Genomic DNA, 21,874 nt, shown 5'->3' with positions numbered 1-21,874 from the left:
AGAGCATCTGCCCCCTGGTGGTCAGTGTGTGTCATAGCTACCAGCCGGACAGTCGCTTAGGTTTTTATATACATAGCTTGGGGTGGCATTGGCTAGTAAAATTATTTAGGTTTAGGTGTGCCATGTTATGATACAGCCTCTGTCTGTTGTATTGTGTGTCCACCACCCAGTCTGTCTAGTCGCCTTCCCTCACCGTTTAGCCCTTTTCCCCGTTCCTACCAAAGTCCTTTTATTATTAGCCAGATGGTCAGGAGGCAAATAGACGGAGGAAGCTGTGCTTTTACATTTGAATGAATACCAGTCAGGCACTCGTGAAATATTGCTGATGTGTTTCCAGGTGTGTTTTAAAGAGCTACTTAAAACAACGCTGCCAGCCCTAACCGGATTGGCTCAGTGGATAGAGCGTCGGCCTGCGGACTCAAGGGTCCCAGGTTCGATTCCGGTCAAGGGCATGTACCTTGGCTGCGGGCACATCCCCAGTAGGAGGTGTGCAGGAGGCAGCTGATCGATGTTTCTCTCATATTGATGTTTCTAATTCTCTATCCCTCTCCCTTTCTCTCTGTAAAAAATCAATATTTAAAAAGAAAACAACGCTGCCAAATGCCCATGAATTCCCGTCTCCCTGGGCAGTTCCCCAGGAAACCCCTGAGAAGGGCCACGTGTGTCCCTCCTCTGAAGGTGGAGGGGGTGTCCGTGAGGCCGCAAACTTGGACTTGTGCACAGTTAGGGGCCCTCAGAGGAGGAGCAGCAGGAGCAGGGCACTCGGGTGAGGACAGGAGGAAGCAGTCTGCTCCCCAGTTTTCTTATTGAACTGACTGGGGGGACGTTGGTCAATAAAACTGCGTTTCAGCCGCAGAGTTCTGTGAAACAGCATCCGGGTATTGCACTGTGTGGTCGCCGGCCCAAGCCAAGTCTCCTTCCGGCACCATTTGTCCCCCTTTACCCTCTTCTGCTCCCCCCACCCCCTCTGGTAATCACCATACTATTGTGTCTACGCGTTTTTCTTAATCCCTTCACTTTTTTCCCCGCAGCCCCACCCCCAACCCCCCCTCCCCTGTAACTGTCGGCCTGGTCTGTGTCTGTTTTGTTAATTAGATTCCACGTATGAGTGAAGTCACATGTCTTCCTCTGACTGCTTATCTCACTTAGCGTGACTCTCCAGGGCCTTCCGTGCTGTGGCAAAAGGTGAGGTTTCCTCTCTGACCGCCGTGTAGCATCCGTGTGGACGTGACTGCAGCCGTTTCTAGCCACTCGTCCACCCACGGACACTGGGGCTGCACTTGGTGTCTCATTTTTCACTCGCCTTTTCTTACTAACCTTTTTTCCATGTAGCTATTTTGGAATTTAGAAGCCTTTTGCCCGTGAAAATCGGTTCCCCATTCGTTTGGTTTGGGAAACCCTTACTTTTGAGTGCACGTCCTGTTTCTGTAGTTTCATTTTTTCAGCTGCAGTGGATGCACAGTATGGACTGAGGTGCACGGCTCAGGGACCAAGCACTTACATACCTTCCGGTCCGTCTGTTCCCTCCTCCGTCCTCACGCCCGAAACTGTTTGGTCGCTACCAGGTGCACTTAACCCCGTCTCCTTTTCCACACACACACACACACACACACCCCTCCTCCTCCCTCTGGCAAACCTGCTGAGTCGGTTCTGTTCTGCTTGTGCCTTTGCTGTGTTCTGGGTTCCACATACACGTGAAATCACAGGTGTCTCTGTTCTGGCTTATTTCTGAGCACAAAGCCCTGTAGGTGTCGTCATCCTGTCTTTTAAAGGGTGGAGCCCTAGTCCCTTGTGCACTTGCAGCCATTCGTCTATCGATGGACACTGAGGTGCTGCTGCCGTGAATGTATGGACGTGTATGTCTCTTCAGCGTAGTGCTGGGGTTCCTTCCGGTAAATACCCACGCACACAGTTGCTGGGTCCTTCATTCTCTCTTGGTTTAAGGTCTCTGTCCGGTAAGTCCTGCTGCCCCAGCCTCGTGTGTGTTCGTAAGAGGCCCTGCCCGTCCCTGTACTCAGTCCGCTCCTGAGCGAGTCCTGAGGCAGCACAGCCAGGGCCCCGCTGCCTGTGATCGCAGCTGCACTGCTGGCATCAGAGGGAGGAGGCCCATCACCCGCCTGGCAGCGCGTCCCAGGAAGGAGCGGCCGAGACCGGACCTGGGGTGACTGTGTGTATTGGGGCCTTTTACTTCCTTAATGACAACCTTTTAGTGCCTTAGTCACTGGTTTGGTGGGGAACCCCTTCCTGGAGGTCCCTTGTGCTTTCATTTGGGGCGCATTTCCTTGCCTCGTTGGGGCCCTGCCTGAGCTTGTCCCTGTGGACGAGGCTGAGCTGCTCCACCTCCTGGTCTTGGGGGAGGGGCCAGGGGAGGAGGCGCCTGTGGGGCCGTCACGGAGCTGGGCCTGCAGGGGCCCGGGTGGTGTGGGCTCTGCGCCCTCCTTCTGTAGCTGAGCCCTCGTGACTGTTGGCAGGATGCCAGGGACTTACCTGCAGGCAGGGCGGCCGTGAGGACTGGGGGAGGGTGTCCCTGAGAGGCCGCGCTGGGAACAAGGCCGGCAGCTGCTGTGTCTGCATTACGAGCGTTCGGTTCGTTAGCGGGTTCACATGTGAGTGACAGATCACATGGCGTGACTCTCTCTGGCTGATTTACTTAACACCACCCCCCCACCCCCCGTGCTGCCCCTGGAGGCACGATGTCCTCGCGTCCACTGCACATGCGAGCCACCACCACGATGCGTCTGTTGGGCTCTTGGGCTGCTCCTGCAGTGTGTGGTGAATGATGCTGCAGTGAACACACGTGTGCTTTCTAACCGGTGTTCTGGGTTTCGTCACGTGTGTGCAGGTGCCGCTCACCGGTCGGTCTGACAGGTGTGAGGTGGCGCCGCCCTGTGGTTTGAATGTGCATCTCTCTGAGGGCTGTGGGCCCCTTGTGTCTTGTCAGGCCTCTGCCCACTTTGTACCTGGGTTTGCTTTGGTGTTGAGGGGGAGGAGTTCTTCTGACACAGTTCGGGCGTTCCTTGTGTGGGCTGTGCGTGGCATCTGCCAGAAAAACACTGCTCGTGGGCATGTCAGAGTTTTACTGCTTGTGTTTCCTTCTAGTTTTATGGGTTCAAGCTTCACATTTACGTCTTTAATCCACTGTGGGTTTGTCCTTGCACACGGTGCAAGGTGGTCTGATGTCATTTGTCTGCATGTGTCTCTTCAATAATTGAGTGTCTACCTCATGGCACATTTCTGCCTCCTGTGTGTGTGGCTGTGTGTCTGCCCCAGTGCCGTGCTGTTCTGACCACTATGACCGTGGAACAGTGTGATACCAGGTGCTTTCGAGTGATGGTGGCTCTGTGGTTACAGGGATGCCAGGACCCAGCTTACCTGCTCTGCAGTCTTGACGAGAACCAGGAAATGCTTTGCAGACGAGCACTGTGGGCTCGGGGAAGGGCTGGAAGGTGTAAACGTGTGTGTAAGGGGACGGGGAAGAGTGGTGTGAGGTCCTGGCACGCGCTCTGCTCCTGCAGGCTCCCTGTGGCCAGTGGGGGAATGAGGAACACCAGCCAGTTTTCCGGGCAGCTGTGGGCAGACTCAGGAACTCAAATGCAGGATTGGGGAAAAGTCAGCCACGGCTGTGGGTATGGAAAACAATGGTAATACAGCAACGAACTCCGCTTTCCCGCCCGCAACTGTAAACCTACTGTGGCTCCACCCTACGTGAGAGCCCTTTCACAACATGGCTTTGGGGGTGAAAGTGTTCAGTGCCTCCTCCTAGGAAGGGCGCAGTGACAGGGAAGGGAGACAATGGCGGGAAGGGGCCGCGTGCCCAGGCAGCTGCTCACCTCTAGGCAGTGAGAGCAGCCGGGCTGATCACTAATCACACTTCCTCTTACAGTATTTTTCAGGGTCGTTTATTTTCCACTGTTTGTTAAAAGTCTATTCTATAGCTGACAACCTAGACGCAATCACATTCACAAACGTCATACAGATGTCATCACAGCAAGCGCGAACCGAAGGGCACAGGTTTCGTCAGGGGTTCATCACAGACAACGCCCCGCCCTCTCCTCACCGCCCGCACGAGGGTCCCTCCGCAGGCGCCCGGGCCGCACCCCCTCGCGGCAGGGAGAGCACTGTCCTCCTGCAGTGAGTGGCGGTGCAGTGCGCTGTTTAGGGAGCATGATGGCACAGGACACTCTACATCCACGACTAAGAGTTAAAATAGTTCCCAACGACGTCCCTTTTCCCTCCAATGACTTGAAAGCCGTGCTTTCCTGCCCACGGCAGACACAGCACAGGTCGGTCTGTCGTGATTAAGACAATCCAGGCACAGGCTGAGCACAGCAGCTGCAGCCGAAGGACACAGCGTGTCTCTCTCCTGCGTTAAAAATCCTTGTGTTTGATGTTGCAGCAAAAGAAACGAACATCACAGACACAGACTAGAGGGGAAGCTACTCACTCTGACGTCCAATAACTTAAGCCTATTTGTACTTGCCACAGCGCAGGGAGGAGCACTAACACTTCGTCTTGGGGACACACAGGGTAGAGGACCGGGGAGCGTTCCCTCACCTGCAGGCCTGCTCGCTGTGGCGCGGGGCCCGCGGCCGTGCTGTCCCTCAGGTGCAGCACTGAGCACGTGCCCGACGGGCCGAGCAGACACGATGAAGCCAACACCAGGGGAGACCGGATTGTCTACTGAGATGCAGGTAAGCAGCCATCACAGGGATCCTAAGTGCACGTCCACACGCTTCGTGTCAGACAACACACTTCCCAACTTGCTTGCAACAGGCTGCACGCACCATTTCTTTTGGCCCAAGTGCACTTTCTTTCCCCAGTGAACGTAAAGGACCACAACCACGAGAACAAAGCAGCCCCGGCCTGCGCCCGCGCGGAGCGAGCACTGGCTGGGGGCGGGGCGGGGGAGAGGGCGGGGCGCGCTGGCACAGGGCGCGGGGCGCAAGGAGAGTTCCGAGGGCTCCCTTCCATCTTTATTGATTCAAGATTTTGCACAGAAAGCTCTTTGGGGACTAGAACAGCAGCGAATGCATCACACTGTTTTCAAGACTTCAAGTTTCAAAAGCAAATTGTTTAAAAAAAGAATGCAGTTCCTGATCGGAGTCAGGTGCAGGGACGCAGAGGAGCCGCACTTACTTGGAGGCCACAGGGTCTACGGTGGTGGCGGCCCCTAGGGGAGCAGGTGGTGGTGTATGTTTTCTCAATACTCAAAAGGCTCAACCTCAAGCAGTAATAAACACAAGCAGAAGTGATTTAACCATTAAAATAAATATTCAGAAAAACCTCTCTGTACATACAAGTGAAAGGGTAAGTAACACTTTCACGCAGAAAAATAATAAAGGATTTGTTCACAGAAGGAGCTGAAACCTGCTGTCCCAGCCTCAGGTCCGAGGAAGGGAGCACGGACGGGGGACTACCGCTCACCACTAGCTCACAGCCGCTGCACGGACACTACCACCACTTACACGCGGGACTCAGAACTGCACACTCTCCTCCCACTGCTCGCGCTCACAGCATGCCGAAGCCTTTGGCGTAAGTGATGGCCTTCAGCAGTCGCTCTTTCAGCTTCTCTTTGCTTGAATATTCCGGAAGTAAAAGGACATTAAAGCAGGTGTGAGATGTAGGTAACCTACAGAGAGAGGAAGGGGGGGGGGGGTGACAGTAAATCGTGGGAAAGCGCCCAGGACTCCAGGCCCTCCCCCCCATGGTCCGTGCAGGAACGCAGCCGTCAGGATGGCCCGGCCTCGTGCTCAGGAGGACGGTCACACTGCGCTACTCAGGTAGGGACTTAACCTCTCACAACAGAGCCACCTAGTTTAGCGGTTCTCAGCCTGTGGGTCGCGACCCCTGAAAATACATCCTGCATATCAGATATTTACATTACGATTCATAACAGTAGCAACGAAAATAATTTTATGGTTGGGTCACAACATGAGGAACTGTATTGAAGGGTCGCGGCATCAGGAAGGTTGAGAACCGCTGGTCCTCATTAACACCCACTACAGAGCTGAAATCACCAAAAAATCTTGATTTTAAAGTGCTCTTTAATGCTTCTTAGAAAAACTATGTAAACGACTTGGTAACAAACACTAATGTTACTGTCGGATACTAATAGAGGGTTTCTGCACGTCGAAACCACGCAGTAGGGTACCGCCCACGTAGGGTCCTTACTCACCAAAGACCGTTAACTCTCACAGTGAAGAGACGACAACCTAGTGCTGACCCCACCCCCTCCTGCGCCTCAGTTCGCCCTCCTAAGATGGCTTCCGGGTAAAACCTTCCGGGCCAGGGGCTGGCTCACACCAGTGTGTTGCCCTGCGGTAGCTTTGACCGAGGCAGTGTTTTCAAACAGTAACAGCGGAACACGCTCTGACGCGTCTCGGGTGACAGGGAGACCTCTGCATGCCCCCGGGAGTGCTCGGCAGCACGGGACAGGCCACGCGTGCGCAGGGTAGAAGGCAGGCATGTTGGCGTGTGCCGCGGGGGGCCATTACCGTTCTGTGTCGGGGCCGTTCTTGGCGATGATCATCTTCAGCTTGCCGAGCCCGCCCACCGGTGCCCGGTCGGTGCCCGTGGTGAACTGCAGGAAGAGCCGCTTCTGCTCCTCGGTGAACGCGTGCACGATGTCCCAGAACTCCCTGCAAGGAGAGGGACGCGCTGACTGCACTGGCTGAGCAGCTGGACCTCACGTCACGGGTAGGAGAGGACCCAGGGATCCACGTAGCAACCTTCACCTCAAGGACACGTTTCAAACGCGTATGTCCATCGTGACATTATTTACCCAGAAAAACGGGTAAACCTAAGGGGCCGACCACAGGAGGAAACTAAACTGTGGTGTTCAAAGTACAGAATCGGTAACGAACGAAAGACTAAACTAAACCCAAATTCCATGACCAGGACTTTGACCAGGGTGCGCGCGGGGGGAGAGGGAGCCGGTCTGTACTTTCCTCCCCAGCCTTCCCACCAGTGACGCCTCCTGGTAAGTTCATGCCGTAACGACCGTTGTCGCCCTTGCTTAGGAACGTCCTGCCTGCTTGTGTGGACAGTGAGGTGCCCGTAAACTTGGCAGATTCACGAATGCGACCAACAGGTGGCCTTTCTGTTAGTGCGACGCTGTTTCTGACCTGCGATGTCTTGGTGCTTCCCCAGCCCTCGGCCCCCAGACCTGTGGCCTGGAGAACAGTCCCAGCGCTCGGACGTGGAGCCTGCAGCACCTCCCTCGGAAGGACGGACAGAAGGACCGCACGCCCCATGCAGGTCAGCTGAGCCCAGACCCTCTGTCAGTCACCCTGCAGGCGGCAGCCCACCAGTGCTCACCGAGACCAGTCTGGCCATATTATCAAGGGGCTTCCACATGATGTGGTAGCCGCATCGATCACATCTCAGGCCCACAGGGCACCAGGACGAGTGAGTGAACGGGGGCACCACCAGAGGCCCTGAGAGGAGAGGGCGGCTGAAAACTGTCATTTTTGGCAAAAAACACCAACCCACATACTCAGGAAACTAACCAAACCCCACGGGGCATAAACGACACTATGCCTCAGGGATGAAGGGGAAACAGTCGTCCTGAGAAGGGCGCGGCACTAGCGGACCTGCCTTTGCCGACGACAACCTAAAACAAAGGAGACAGAGGGAAGAGCAGGGGGGCTGGTGGCTCACAGGGATGAGAAGAGCATTAACGCTCAGGCAGCACGGGGAAAGGTGGGAAAGGAAGAGCTCAGTGGGAGCAAGGCTGCCACTCCCTGAAGAGATGGTGGCATCCGCCCACAGATGCAAATGCAGCGACGCCAACACCCACCGAAGACACTGCTAGACACACGCACAGAACACACAGCGGGGAGGAGTCCTACATGCCCACCAGCTCAGCGACCCAGAGAGGCAGGAAGTAGACACCAAAAAAGGGAAGAAACAGAAAACAGATAAAATGGCAAGCGTAGGCCCTCACATACCAATAATTACCTTAAACACAAATGGTCTCCATACACCGATTAAAAGGCGGAGATTGACAGGGGCTTTAACACACACACAGGACGGGTTCTGTTCATCAGACTCCGAGCAAAGAAAGCGACCAGGCGTGAGGAGGGACCTCGTGCAGCGAGCAGGGACCGGCCACCAGGAGCACAGGACCCAGTGATTGCACTTTGAAAACCATGTCACATAAAACCTGCACATGTGTTCGTAGGGGCTTTATTGCCAAAAGTGGGGAACACCCGCGTGTCCTGGGACAGGCGCCCCGACAGCCTGCGCAGCAGTGGAGGGCGAGGGCTGCTGGGGCAGGAACTGGGCGGGTCTCCAGGAAACGAGGGCTGAGGGAGAGGAAAGGAGGAAGCCCAGAGCAGCGGTCGCCGACTGGTGGTCCGCGGGGTCCGAAAGGTTGGTGACCGCTGCCCTAGAGGGTTCTGCTCAGTGAAACAAGCCGAATGGAGACAAATACCCTACAATTTCACTTACACGCAGAATCTGAAAAACAAACCAAGCGAACAAACAAAAGAGAAACAAATTCATAGAGAAACTGCTGGCTGCCAGAATGGAGGCGGTGGTGGCGACTACAGTCGCGGGTGAAGGAGGGCCTGGAGTCCCGTCAGGAACGTGCGGTAACTGTACGGGGATCACCGTGTAAGCTGTGTGACTGTCTCACCACCAGTACGTGAAAACCAGGTCTAAACTGAAGCATTTAAATACAATGATAGGGGTTAAAGCTACTCACCTAATCAGAACCGAGTCCCTGGAATAGCCACCGTCATATTCTGTGGTTTCTTCCAGCGCCTGGAAATCTAGATTCTGCAAATTTTTAAAAAACACATCTTAGCATCCCCTCAGCGCACCACTGCCCACAGCCACGCCACACGGTGCGGACGCTGCCTGCTTACCCGGCTTCCGCAGATGAGCAGCTCGATTTCCTCCGGTCGGAACAAGTACTTTAGGGGAGACTCATTGGTCACCATATGAAAACCTCTTCGAAAAGCCTTGAACTGTTTTTCTACTGATTTATTGAGAATGTAGTCAGAATAGAGATTGACAAATTCCTGCAGAAAACATTAACCACAAGAACTCCTTATACGCTATACACACCAAACACAACAAGCTACTGGGCTGCACAGCTTTTAAAATTATTTTTATATTTATATTCCCAAAGGAAAAATATTCAAAAGTATTTTTAAAAGTCAAATTATATACATGCAAAGGAATACACCTTCAATGATTTCACAGCTCTCTGTGATAGCAGTATTAACCTGTAAATAGGCCATGTATGTAAACTAATACAGATATGTTTCAATTTTGACATTAAACTAGACTGAATATAAAAGCTGGGCATCAACCGTTTTGAGGTTCCCTCAACTGTGCATGCAAACAGGGGGCAGCAGCGAGCAGTGCGGTGCCTATGGGCCAGGAGTCTCATGATTTCTAGCCACAGTATTGGGGAAGCAGCAAATATCTTTGTGTCTTACTTGATACATAAGCTGTTGCACCAAGTCACAAAAGGGAAATGTACTTTTTTTTCTTAGTATTCAAAAATTATATAAACACATTTTTTAAAGGTTGATTCTATATCATTTTCTTGCTGTTCTGGGTTATTCCCTTGTTTTCAGATGCTTACATTTTGGTCAACAGATGTGGTTTCAGAACACTTCTCAGAAGTGTATTTAAGCCACACACACGTGCACATGACAGGGGGTCTCGCTTGTGTGGGGCCTGGCCTCCCTCGCCGTGAGGGCCCTGCTCTAGATCACCCACAGCGGCCGGCTCCCTCCCTGCCCGTCCTCTCTCTAAAAGGCCTTTAGTGTTCAGCCGGGGTTCTCACACCACCTTAAATCCCAGATTTAGGAAACGGTGGCTACTACACACTGACAACTCAGTTACTTGACTTGTTGGGGCTGTGCCTGGACTAGAGTAGAAACTGCTTTTAAATGACAGGCACTGTATGTTTTGAAATTCTGTTCATAAAGAGACAAACACTGACGCAGAAACGTGCACTACCTTCCGGTTTTCGTTTGTAATTGGGATTTTGTCACCATTTTCCTTCAGGTCGTACATCATGGGGTTACCGAACAGATCCGTCTGCGATATCTGGAAAGTGATCATCATGTCGTCTTCCACGCTCCCCTCATACTCCAACAGATCCTTCAAGCTCTGAAACAGAACCTAACAACAGAAATGGAAAGCCAAGGTCACCACGGAGCCGCGGACTGCACCCTCTGTAACACTCTTGGAAGAACAGACTTGGACCATAAGATTGAAACACGGCGCGTTCAGTGGTTAGAGCACCGGTCCGCACCTGGAGGGCAGTGGGTTTGATTCTCCATCGGACGCGTTGCAGGTCCGATCTCCACCCGCAGGACGTGTGGGGAGCAACCAATTGGTGTGTCTCTATCACATCGGTGTGTCTCTCCCTCCCACCCCCGCCCTCAGAAAAAAAATCAACGGGAAAATTTACCCTCCCTCCTCCGGTGAAGATGAAGAGCACACAGTTCCCAACGTGGGAACTACAGGTGGCGGCGATGTCCACTCTGTGCTCAGGAGGACGGGGGCGAGGAGACACACCGACTGTGGCCACCAGGCCCTTCCTCGTGGCTTCGCCGGGTAACCCCGTGGGATCAGCCCCCCAGAACCCGCCTGCACAGAGCGGTGTCTATAAAGAGCCCCGAGGCTTTCGAGGGCCCATGGACTCGGACAGGAGGCGGCGCTGGTGCTGGCGGAGACCCTGACGCAGGTCGGGGACACTCACCGGGTGGGAGTCGCCCAGGTCCCGGAACGTGCCCTTCTTGCCCATGAGCTTCCGGTAGACCACCATGGGGAAGTGCACGTCCAGGATGCAGTTGTTGTAGATGGCCAGGCCCAGCACGATGCCGATCAGCGTGAACTGGCCCTCCGTTTCGAAAGAGGACGGATTGAACCAAAACAGCTTTGTGTTTTCATCGTAGGTGAACATGCCTGTAAGAAAAGGTTTTGTAAAATACAAAATATTCAAGACTGAGGAGCAATACAAACAGAATAATTACACAGGTAAACACACAGAATAGGCATACAGAAATGGTTCTCTCTATTACATTAGCACTTGAGAAACCAAAGCTCACATATACGATGATTACAAATTGTGGCAAAGGTAGCACTGTACGTAATTTTAAAGAAGCCAAGGAAACAAGCAATTTCTTTGGCATTACCAAAAAGTTAGATTCAAGTTCCCTACTCTTCTAACACAAAGTTAATTTGCATTCATACTTTATCTACCAAATGGTTGAAAAACGCAGAGAGAAAAGGCTGTATTTTGAAATTTTTTCACTTTAAAAACATCTTTAACCCACAAGTGCTGCTTTAAAGCACAATTCTGGGTCGTGAAGGGAAAGTCTGTTTTTCCAGAAGTGCACAGGGGCCCCACCAAGTGTGTCCAGCACCTTTCTAACCAAGTCAGGTGATGCCGACTCCATACCTGTCTAATACACTAATTCTGAGCCAATAAATAAAACAAACTTCGTTTGTATTCACAGCCCCTTTCAGTTTTTATGGCCTCCACTATTCAAAATCCAAGCTTGGAGACCTTTCTTTTGTCTCATTCATTTAAAAAGATAAATCTTTGGTTCTGCCTATCTTAACAACCATTACTACCCTTTAAATGAACATCTAAGGACAAGGTTAATCTTGTAATTGAAGTTACAACATTTTATTTCACTAAAATGTTTTTCAGTTGCTATTGAAAACTAAATAAGACTAGTTTAAGAATTACATCTGGAGCCCAGCTGGTGAGGCTCCGTGGCTGAGCACTGACCTATGAACCAGGAGGTCACGGTTCCATTCCTGGTCAGGGCACAGGCCCGAGTTGTGGGCTCAAACCCCAGTGGGAGATGTGCAGGAGGCAGCCGATCCATGATTCTCTCTCATCATTGATGTTCGTATCTCTCCCCCCCTCTCCCTACCTCTGTGAAATTAATATTAAGAACAAATCTGGAAAAAATGGGGAATTTCAAGTACAACAAACTTCAGAAATCAATACAGCACATAAATAAATAGATTTTTAAAAGCTTAAAATGTTTCATTTTCATTTAGCTTGAGTGAAATATAAAAGGAAATTTAAAATGTCCCCTTGATCCTAAGAGCCTGAATTGAGCGAGGACATTTTTCTAAGACAATGTAATGGTCACGAAGCGACAGTCTGATCCCATCCACTTTACACTCGGCTCTCACAGGTAGTACGTGCATGGCCAACTGAAAGCTCCCTTTGGTTACAGACACAGTATTAGCAGGTCAAGCCAGTCCACAGTGCTTACAGGTCATTCATACAGTTAATGGCACTTCAGACGGATGCCCTTGGTCTCAAAAGCAACCACCTACAAACGCCCCACGTGCCTGCACAGGCCACTGCTCCGTCTGCAGGAAGGTCCTGGGGGAACACGGAGGCGTGTGGGACACGTCAGGGCTCAGGGGCCAGGGAAAAGCCCCGTAAGACAAAGGGTGTGGCTCTTCTGAAATCCATTTTGCTGTTTCTCTGACCTCATTTCAATCACCTTCCATCAAGTAGGAAGGATGTGTAACCTGCATTTTTCTTAGCAGTTCTGCAAATATCGCCAATCTAGAGCTAATGTCTAACATTTCTAGGTGCATGAGAAACGAGTGCAGAGGTTGCCAAGCGTATGAAGCTTACAAATTAATTTCCTATCTCAAAAAGGGCATGATTTTGTGTCTCACAGGTTTACTTTGAACACATTACTCACAAATGACATGGCCTTCTGTGAGTTGACTTTGGCTAGAATGCAGAGTCTTCCCACACCTGTATTGTCACGAACTCAATGTCTCATTCCATTGACACGTGTACAGATGACAGGCTGAGCACAGGACCAGAAAAGCCAGCTCCGCACACACACTGGCATCAGCAGGCGGCAGCTATGGGGGTCTCTGCGTGGTTCTGGGCCCCATCTTCAGGGTTCTCAGGAAACCTGGAGTGGGAGCCTTTCCCTACGACCGTCATGCACTCCATGTAACAGTGAGCAAGGGGGCCTAGCCAGTGTGGCTCAGTGGATAGAGCGTCGGCCATGCACTGCAGGGTCCCGGGTTCGATTCCAGTCAGGGCATGTGCCTGGGTTGTAAACTGGTTCACCAGTAGGGGGCGTGCAGGAGGCAGCTGATCAATGATTCTCTCTCATCATTGATGTTGCTATCTCTATCTCCCCCTCCCTCTCTGAAATCAATAAAAACATATTTAATAAATTAATTAAAAGTGAGCTCGTGGTTCCAGTGTAGACTCGGAACCAGTTCAGAACTGGTCACTCCCTGAGCCGCTCTGCTACTCGATCACTTCGACTCAGAGGAATTCCACTTCTTCCACAAGCAGATCACACTGTCCCACCCTGTGCTCCATGAAAATGCCATCAGACGCGGGACAGGAAAAGGCCTCGGGCTCAGAAAGTGGGGGAATGGCCGGGCACAGACCCAGCTTCCAGGGGACCAGCCAGCGCCCCCACACCCGCACGACACACTCACTGCCGTTCTCACGCTCGGACCACTGTTCTGTGAAACTCCTGTCTCAGAAACGCTGTGAATTTGATGTTTTAGACTAAGAAGAGCAAAGGCGGCCTCCAAATGTGCCATTCTGAAGAGTTTTCTGTTTTATTTACCCAAGAGGGAATCCCCTGCATGAAAATATTTGGCCAAGTGATACCTAAGGAAGAGCCTGCATGAACGAGTGAGGTGCGTCAGTCCCAGGAGCCCAGACTCGGTCGGGGTCGGCGCCGAGGGAATCGCACAAACCATTTGCTGCTGCCCTCCCAGTGAGAACACGCACACTCCCAGGAAACCAAGTCTCAGCTCAGGGAGACACACGCCTTACCGATGTCGGGGTTGAAGATCTCCTCCACAACCAGCTGGAAGAATTCTTTGGAAACCCCTCCCTCGTCAACTCCTTGTTCTCCTTCGAACTCCACATACAACTGTTTCTTCAAGTCAGCAGGGTTCTCCATCGCGATCATCTCTAGCTGGGGAGTGAAAGGGAAGGGAGGTGACTGCGGCGTCAGGGCACAGGAACGCGCGCACACGAGAAGCAGACACGAGGGCGGGCGAGGGGGGTGCTTCAGGCGGAAGGAAGAAGCCAGTGCGGGCAGACTTGGTCCACAGATGGAAGATGAGGCAGAAAGAGCCTGCAGAGATGAGGTAGGGTACATCCTACGGACCGACGGAAGCAGCACCCAGCAGACACGCAGACTTCCTGGTCCTTGTGTGGGAGACGCCTGGGCTATGGGTTAGGACAGAGGAGTCCACAAAACTCAGGACGACGCAAACCAAATCATTTCAGCAGAAACAGTGGAATATAGACATTTGACCTCAAAACTGTTCTTCATATTATAATACAAACTCAAGAATTAGGTCTTAGTATCTATTAAGCCATAAGTAAAATGAATTTCAATTAAAAACACGCAATGAACAGGAAAGCCTCTGATCTCCTATCTGGCACTCAGTACTCATTACCCTCTTTCACAGGTTAGAACAGTCCACATCCACTTTTAGGAGACGAGGCATGTGCTTGCTCATACCCTTCCTCTTAACTTCTCAAACGTTATCGAAACCTACCATTTCAACGATAAACCTTTCCCAATATTTCTTTGTATGTACTGAATAAACAGTCATTACGAGATGAATCACAAAGTCACACTAGATTCCTCTCTGCTCTAAAAAAAAAAAAAAAAAAAAAAAAACTCACTAGATTCTAATGTAAAATATTTGCACTGCAATTTGTTGTTTTATGTATCTGAAGCTTACTAACAGCATGCCTAACTGATCATCCACCCGACTTACTCCCTTTAAATGCCTCCTGGCTGTTAAAAACATTTTTTAATTTGCCAAGATAGAATATTTAAGGGTTTTCAGGTTATTGGCCATTATCCAACTGGAATTTCTTTTTATTTATTGTCTAAAGTTTTATATATGTCTTTTTCCCCAGACTTACCCCCTGCCCCCACTAGAATTTTAAAAATATCTTTGAGCAAGGCAAACCTCACTGGAATATGCGTATTGGAGTCCTGACTACTATAGGTTAACAGCACTAGTTTGGACGTTCCCGTGTGTCTGTACGTATACACACACACACACACACACACACACACACACACACACGAGTCAGGTCAGTTGCCCTAGATCGGTAATGGCGAACCTATGACACACGTGTCAGAGGTGACACATGAACTCATTTTTTTGGTTGATTTTTCTTTGTTAAATGGCATCCTATCTAATAATAGACAAACATGGTAATTGACCATACCTCCACTACGCTTCCCATTGGCTAATCAGGGTGATATGCAAATTAACTGCCAACAAAGATGGCGGCCGGCAGCCACTCAGCTAAAGCGAGCAGGAGGCTTGCTTGCTCCAGTGATAGAGGAAGCCAAGGTTCCCCGCCTGCCGCAGCCCGGCTCTGAGCTCCAGTCTAAGCAACCATGTTGCAATTACAGAAGCTAAACAAACCCCAGATATCTGCTTTCAGCCAGCCAGCCTCAGAGCTGGAGCTGCAACAAAGTTTCAATTACAGAAGGTAAATAAATCCCAAAAGAAAAAAGGAGAAACTGGGAGCTTCAGTTGCAGGCTTGGCCCACCTAAAAACAGCCATCAGCCCCTCATCCAGGCTGGTCAGGCACCCGAGTGGGGACTCCCACCCTGAAGGGGGTGTGGCCAGCCTGAAAACAGCCCTCAGCCCCTCATCCAGCCTGGCCAGGCACCCCAGTGGGGACCCCCACCTGAAGGGGGTGCGGGCAGCCTGAAAACAGCCATCAGCTGCTCATCTAGGCTGGTCAGGCACCCCAGTGGGGACCAGCACCCTGGAGAGGGTGCGACCAGCCTGAAAACAGTCATCAGCCCCTCACCCAGGCTGGCCAGGCACCCAAGCGGGACCCCCACCCTGATCCGGGACACCATTCAGAGCAAACCAGCTGGCCCCCACCCGTGCACCAGGCCTCTATCCTATATAATAAAAGGGTAATATGCAAACTGACCCTAATAGCAGAAAGACTGGGAATGACTGGTCACTATGACACACACTGACCACCAGGGGGCAGACATTCAATGCAGGAGCTACCCTCTGGTGGTCAGTGCGCTCCCATATGAGGGAGCTCTGCTCAGCCACAAGCCAGGCTGATGGCTGCCAGTACAGCGGTGGTGATGGGAGCCTCTCCTGCCTCCTCAGCAGCACTAAGGATGTCCGACTGCAGCTTAGGTCTGCTCCCCGCTGGCAAGTGGACATCCCCCGAGGGCTCCCGGGCTGCCAGAGGGATGTCTGATTGCCAACTTAGGCCCAATCCCCCCGGGAAACAGGTCTCAGCCAGCAGGTGGTCATCCCCCGAGGGGTCCCAGACTGCGAGAGGGCACAGGCCAGGCTGAGGGACACCCCCCCCCCCCCCGCCGTGTGCACAAATATTTGTGCACCGGGCCTCTAGTTTAAATATATAAAATAAATATCAAAAATGTAAGTCTTTGTGTTACTATTGTTGCAAATACCAAAAAATTTCTATACGTGACACGGCACCAGAGTTAAGTTAGGGTTTTTCAAAATGCTGGCACGCCGAGCTCAAAAGGTTCACCATCACTGCCCTAGATCAAGGTTTTTCAAAACTGCCAACTGCAACTGGATAGTGGGGTGTGAACCCACTCAGGTCTGCGCCCAATGGGGGGATCAGAACGTGTTCCACACGCAATGGCACCCACTGTCCTGTGACACTGTTGTGCAATTCTATGCACAGAGAGAACAAGACCAAATTGATCTGGGAATCGTCGCCTCTGGAGGCGTGCTGTCCTGCACCACAGTGCTCGCTAACGTCTACGCCGACTTGAACCAGCATCACTTATTTGTGAGACAGCAAGTTCTCAGCTGCTGTGCTGTGCTTGCAGGAGTGGTTTTTATTTTCTTCTGTACGCTTTCTGGTATTTTAATTTTTTTTTTACAATAAGTATATGTTATTTTTAGAATCAGGAGCATCAAATGTAAATATGTAAAAAGAATTATTTGAAAAACAGGCAGCAACTGAATTCTGCTGGTGAAAACTTCCTATATTATCTGTCTTAGATTATCAGTCCAGATAGAAATAAGTGGGTCTGTAAAATACATTTACATACCCGTGGGTAGCCTACCTTTAAAAATTTACTTTTAATTGCGGTAACAAATACATACCATAAAATTTAGCAACAAGCATTTAGACAAAGACCATTATTATGTAAGAGATTACATTTTTTACTTTTCTTGAAAGTAACCACTTTCAACCCATTATTCAATGAGAATAATTAAAGAATTAAATTGTAAAGGTGTATCACTTTTCACAGAGACATCAAAAGCTGTCTGGAATGCAGGATATTCGAAAATTGGAAAGATATGTCCATGAACATTCTGAAAAGTTCAATTTGTTTACAGCTTGAAATGAATTCATGTCAATGAATTCATCCAGACCTGGATCTTCCTCTCTAGGTTTTGTTGTAGGTAGGTCTGTGTTACGTTAGTTTAGTAAGGAGATTGGCAGGAGAGACCACTGGGGAAACTGAAAGGAGGGTGCAATGACGAGTCCTAGGGGGAAATAGTCCAGTCCCGCATGGGAGGGGGGTAGTTCTTAAAATGACTCTGAGGTACCTATTTGTGGAAAGACAGCTTATATTTTACTAGATTTCTGTTTTCACACTTTAACCCTCTGAAATTTGGACACACAAGTGACAGCATCTTACAACGAATGGGCAGCATTTTTTCTTGTTTAGTAGCAATAACAGTGTGTCCTGCAAACAACAGTATCTTAGATCCAAAAAAATGCTGTAAAAACACAAAGTCTTCTGTTGACATCAAAGACAGTTCCTCTAAGGACTCCAGCCAGGAAACAATTTGCTAGTCTGATTTGAATTACATGATACATGAAAGCAGTGAAGACATATTCTTCTTAAAAAAACATGTAATTACTAGAGGCCCAGTGCACAAATTTGTGCACAGTGGGGTCTGAGCAGCCTGCTCCGATTGGGGCTGATGGGGCTGGGCCGGCAGGGGGGAGGGGCTGCAGGCGGTTGGCCAGTCGGCCCCAACCCCTGGTCGAACCCCCCCCTCCAACCCCAATCGGACAATTGGCATTTTAGCCTTTTATTATATAGGATTAATTCAAGTTACTACCCATTCCTTTTCCTCCAAGCTTGTCAGTCTTACAATTAATAACTGAAAAGTGAACCCAACAGAAAACATGTTCACAGGGTCACGTATGTGGTGACTGTTTTCTGGGCCTCGTTTGTCAACAACAAGTAGATGAACACCAAGGCCTTTTTAGCTACTGAAGTCGAGGATCCTATGGCCTTAACTGTTTAACTCTCAGTAGTGAGCTCACTGCAAAGTGTCTTGTTTCCTCTTTACTTCCTGAATCCACAGATCATACAAAAGTGGGTCAATAGGCTTGTTTGTCCAACTGTGACATAAGATGAAGAATGAGCATTAAGAAAGCCAAGCATATCCTTCGGGAACAATTTGTTGAAAACCCCCAGGTCCTTTACAGTTCACCTGAGAGGATGCCCTTCTCCATTTTGCTGTGAGCCCGCTTTTGTGACGACTACGGGGACTGGGACACCCCACGAGCACTCAGAAAGCACAGGCCGCTGACCCGTTCTGCCTTCCAGGGCCCACGGTGATGCTTCCTTCCTCATTTTCCCACATGGGGTTACTTTTAAGGAGGAAGCAAAAGGCAGCAGTGAAAAGTGACATCTGCTCAGTGGGAGCCCCAAGCAGCCCCTGGGGGGCGGGTCCTGGTCCGTGTGCACAGGTCACTGCTCAGCAAGGTGCCTCCCCCAGGACTCCAGGAGCGAAAGCTCTGTGGACACACGGAGTGAATGCTGATTCATAGCAGGCCCGGTCATATGCAGCGTTGACGTATTAAGCAGAACTCATTTTTAAAACAACCTGTTAGCATTTATTTAAAAACTCAATTCATTTTACCCAATCGCCTGCTTCAAATAAAAGGTCTTACACACCAAACTGGGTAAGTGTTTCCTCAAAATCCAAAAAATGTTAAGAACAGAAATAAGCACATGGACAAAAAGTGCCTAAACTTTTGCTGGCTCTTCGCCTGCCTGACGGGGGGGGGGGGGGGATTAGGAGCAGAAGGCAGGTGAGGAGTGGACACTTTTTTAAGCTCCGGGTCGGACGAACCTCAGGGTCCTTCCAGTGGGGCGTGCGGCTCTGCTCTAACAATGGGAATTCAGAAAGACCTCACGGGCTCCCACAGAACCTCACTCGGGTCCGTGCACAACACCCTACACGCAGCTCCACGACGTAAAGCACTGCCGGCTGATCCCGTGCGCCAGGACGCGGCTGAGCTAAGACGTGACACTCACACTCACTCCTGGCCGCCCCCACACGGCCCTTGGTCCCGAACTTGTCTTTCCCCAACATCCACTTCTCTTTTTTGGGGTTAGTGACCAGGATTTAGAAGACCTATTCTTGTTTCCAAAGAGAGGGGGATCATTATAAAAGACAACCAGTACCTTGTGGAACACACTGTGTAAGTGGGACAGAACAACAGAAGTGTAATCCTTACGCTGACAATTTTAAAAAATGCCTGAAGGAGACTTGACTTGGGGTAGTGACCACACAATACAACCTCCAGGCGATGTGTTCTAGAACTGTATACCTGACGCCTATGTCATTTTTTGAAGCCTCTGTAATTTTATTAACCGATGTCACCCCAATAAAGTCAATAGAAAGGAAGAAGCCTGTCGGTGTGTTCCTTGGTTACAAAATACCATTTCTTTTGTTTTCAGGCCACTTATGAAATGAACTCACTGAACTGCGTCACAGGGATTAGGTGTCTGATCTAGGACCACTCGTTAAACACTAGCCCACTTACCCGGACAAGCGCATCGTCTATGATATGGTCGCGCCTGACTTTGAGTCTCAGGTACGGGTTCAGCTGCTGCCCCTGCACTAGGCTGTACAGAACAGTGATCCTCCGCTCGCTGTACATGCGGATCCTGTTGTCATAATACAGGCCCAAGTTCTTGGTGACGGCATTCAATATAAAGGGGCAGGTCATAAAGGAGAACTTGTTCTCCGTTTCTACTTTGAAGAAAGTATAGTCTTTGTCCATCTCCAGAACATCGTTCAGCGGCTCGTTGATGAACTCCTCGAAAGGGATGAGTGGTTTCCGACAGTCCAGGGTCTTCACGCCCAGCTCGGTCTCCAGGGGGTCCACCCGGGGGCCCTTCTTGTTTCTTCTCTCCTCCCCCAGGAGCTCCTGGAGGGTCAGCTCGCTGGACTCCGGGAGGGGCTCGTCGTCGTCTTCCTCGTTGTGGTTGGTGTCCACGTCCCCTCCCACCACGTTTGCATAGTACACCATTTTCAAGCACTTGGAAGCAGCAACAATGGCATCGTCGTCATTCACGAGGTTCCTCTCGCTCCCCAGGTTCCGGTTGTTGAACTCGTTGCTGATGACCTTGTACGTGATGAGCTGCTGGAAGGTCTCCATCATCCTCCGGATCTGCTCGGCGCTGTACTGAGACCACAGCCTCACCAGCTTCCCCTGGGCTGCCAGGGGCAGCTTGCTCATGGCTTTGCAAAATAACGGCAACGCCATTTCCAGGTACTCAGGGCTGTGGAGATTCCTATTCTCCATCACAATGATGAACAAGTTCAGGTAATTGGCATCGCGGGAGTACACGTTGTGATAGGTCAAGTCACATTCCACGTTAGGTGACAAGTACACAAGTGCATTGAGAAAGGCAGTCTCTACCTTTTCATTCGAGAGCAACCTGCTGTAGACCCTCCGAATGGCCTCGATGTCCACAGACACGTCCTCAGGGCCCAGCTTCTGGGAGCTGCCGCCTTGGGAGCTGCCGCTCGTTCTGGAGGAAGAGGCCTCAGAATCCTCTTCCATCGCGGCGGCCACGGCGGCGACAACGGCAGAGCCCGTGGCCTTCTCCTTCTCGTCTTCATCTTTGTCTTCGTCCTTGGCTTGAAGAGACTTCAGTTCCTCCTTGGTGTGCTGCTTGACTTTCCGGAAGCTCTGCACCAGGGCCTCCGCGCTGGAAAACACTCTCCCGATCACACGGATTAGAGGGGAGTAATCTTCTCTCTCTCTACATAATTCAAGAATTTCATAGACTATTTCTTCTGTTAGGTAAGTCACATCTAGAAATTAGAGGAAAAAAGAGAGAACAGTTATTCATGGATGTTTAGTGTTTTAGTAAGTTCTAGTGAAAAGTAAAATCACCACATATCGTGCATTCAGTAAACACCATTGATGACCGACAATTCTGTTTTTAATGAACGGCTGACACCCACACCTCGCCATCTTTCCTGTCCTTCCCAGCAAGGCCTTCTGAGCCCCGCGGCTCCCCAGTTGCTGTGCATCTCCCGCGGCTCACTCACCCTCGCGCCCTCGCCCCCGAGCAGCACTGCTACCTACTCCAGTGATGGCGAGCCTGACACGCATGTCAGAGGTGACACGCGGACTCATTATTTTGGTTAATTTTCCTTTGTTAAATGGCATTTAAATATATAAAATAAATATCAAAAATATAAGTTTTTGTTTTACTATGGTTGCAAATATCAAAAAATTTCTCTATGTGACACGGCACCAGTTAAGTTAGGGTTTTTCCAAACGCTGACACGCCGAGCTCAGAAGGTTCGCCGTCACTGCCCTAGTCACTCCCCGTCCACAAGACCCAGAAGGCCCGCCTGAGGACGGTCCCTTCAGCAGCCCCTTTGGAGCCTCCTGTCTGGCTGCCCAGGCGGGCCTTCTGGGGGTGACTGACAACCAGCAGCACGCCCTCCTCCAAGCTGAGGCTGACAGACACGGCCATCTGCGGCCAGCGGTCAGGCCCGAATAAAGCGGTGAGCTCTAGCTCACCTGCGTCCTGAACAAAAAGCTTCCTCTTTTAAAACACA

General features: G+C 50.8%; 1 protein-coding gene across 5 annotated transcripts in view; it reads right to left on the bottom strand.

Annotated features, from left to right (window-relative positions):
• Positions 1-4,946: 4,946 nt before the first annotated feature.
• Positions 4,947-21,874, bottom strand: part of UBE3A (ubiquitin protein ligase E3A) — a 40,972-nt gene continuing 24,044 nt past the window's right edge. For 3 of the 5 annotated variants that reach the window (XM_036303537.1, XM_036303538.1, XM_036303536.1), the window contains 8 exons: positions 19,836-21,115; positions 13,820-13,964; positions 10,727-10,932; positions 9,979-10,143; positions 8,871-9,026; positions 8,708-8,781; positions 6,495-6,638; positions 4,947-5,629 (listed from right to left, as the gene is read on the bottom strand). In XM_036303537.1, the coding sequence (XP_036159430.1) occupies positions 5,509-5,629; positions 6,495-6,638; positions 8,708-8,781; positions 8,871-9,026; positions 9,979-10,143; positions 10,727-10,932; positions 13,820-13,964; positions 19,836-21,115 (2,291 nt within the window). In that variant the 3' untranslated portion in view covers positions 4,947-5,508. Of the gene's footprint in view, positions 5,630-6,494; positions 6,639-8,171; positions 8,461-8,707; positions 8,782-8,870; positions 9,027-9,978; positions 10,144-10,726; positions 10,933-13,819; positions 13,965-19,835; positions 21,116-21,874 lie in introns of those variants that run through there. The other 2 variants (XM_036303539.1, XM_036303540.1) reach the window with 2 other exon arrangements.

This window comes from Myotis myotis, unplaced genomic scaffold, assembly GCF_014108235.1.
Source record: "Myotis myotis isolate mMyoMyo1 unplaced genomic scaffold, mMyoMyo1.p scaffold_m19_p_38, whole genome shotgun sequence".
Classification (NCBI taxonomy): domain Eukaryota; kingdom Metazoa; phylum Chordata; class Mammalia; order Chiroptera; family Vespertilionidae; genus Myotis; species Myotis myotis.
This window is presented reverse-complemented; position numbering and strand designations above follow the sequence as displayed.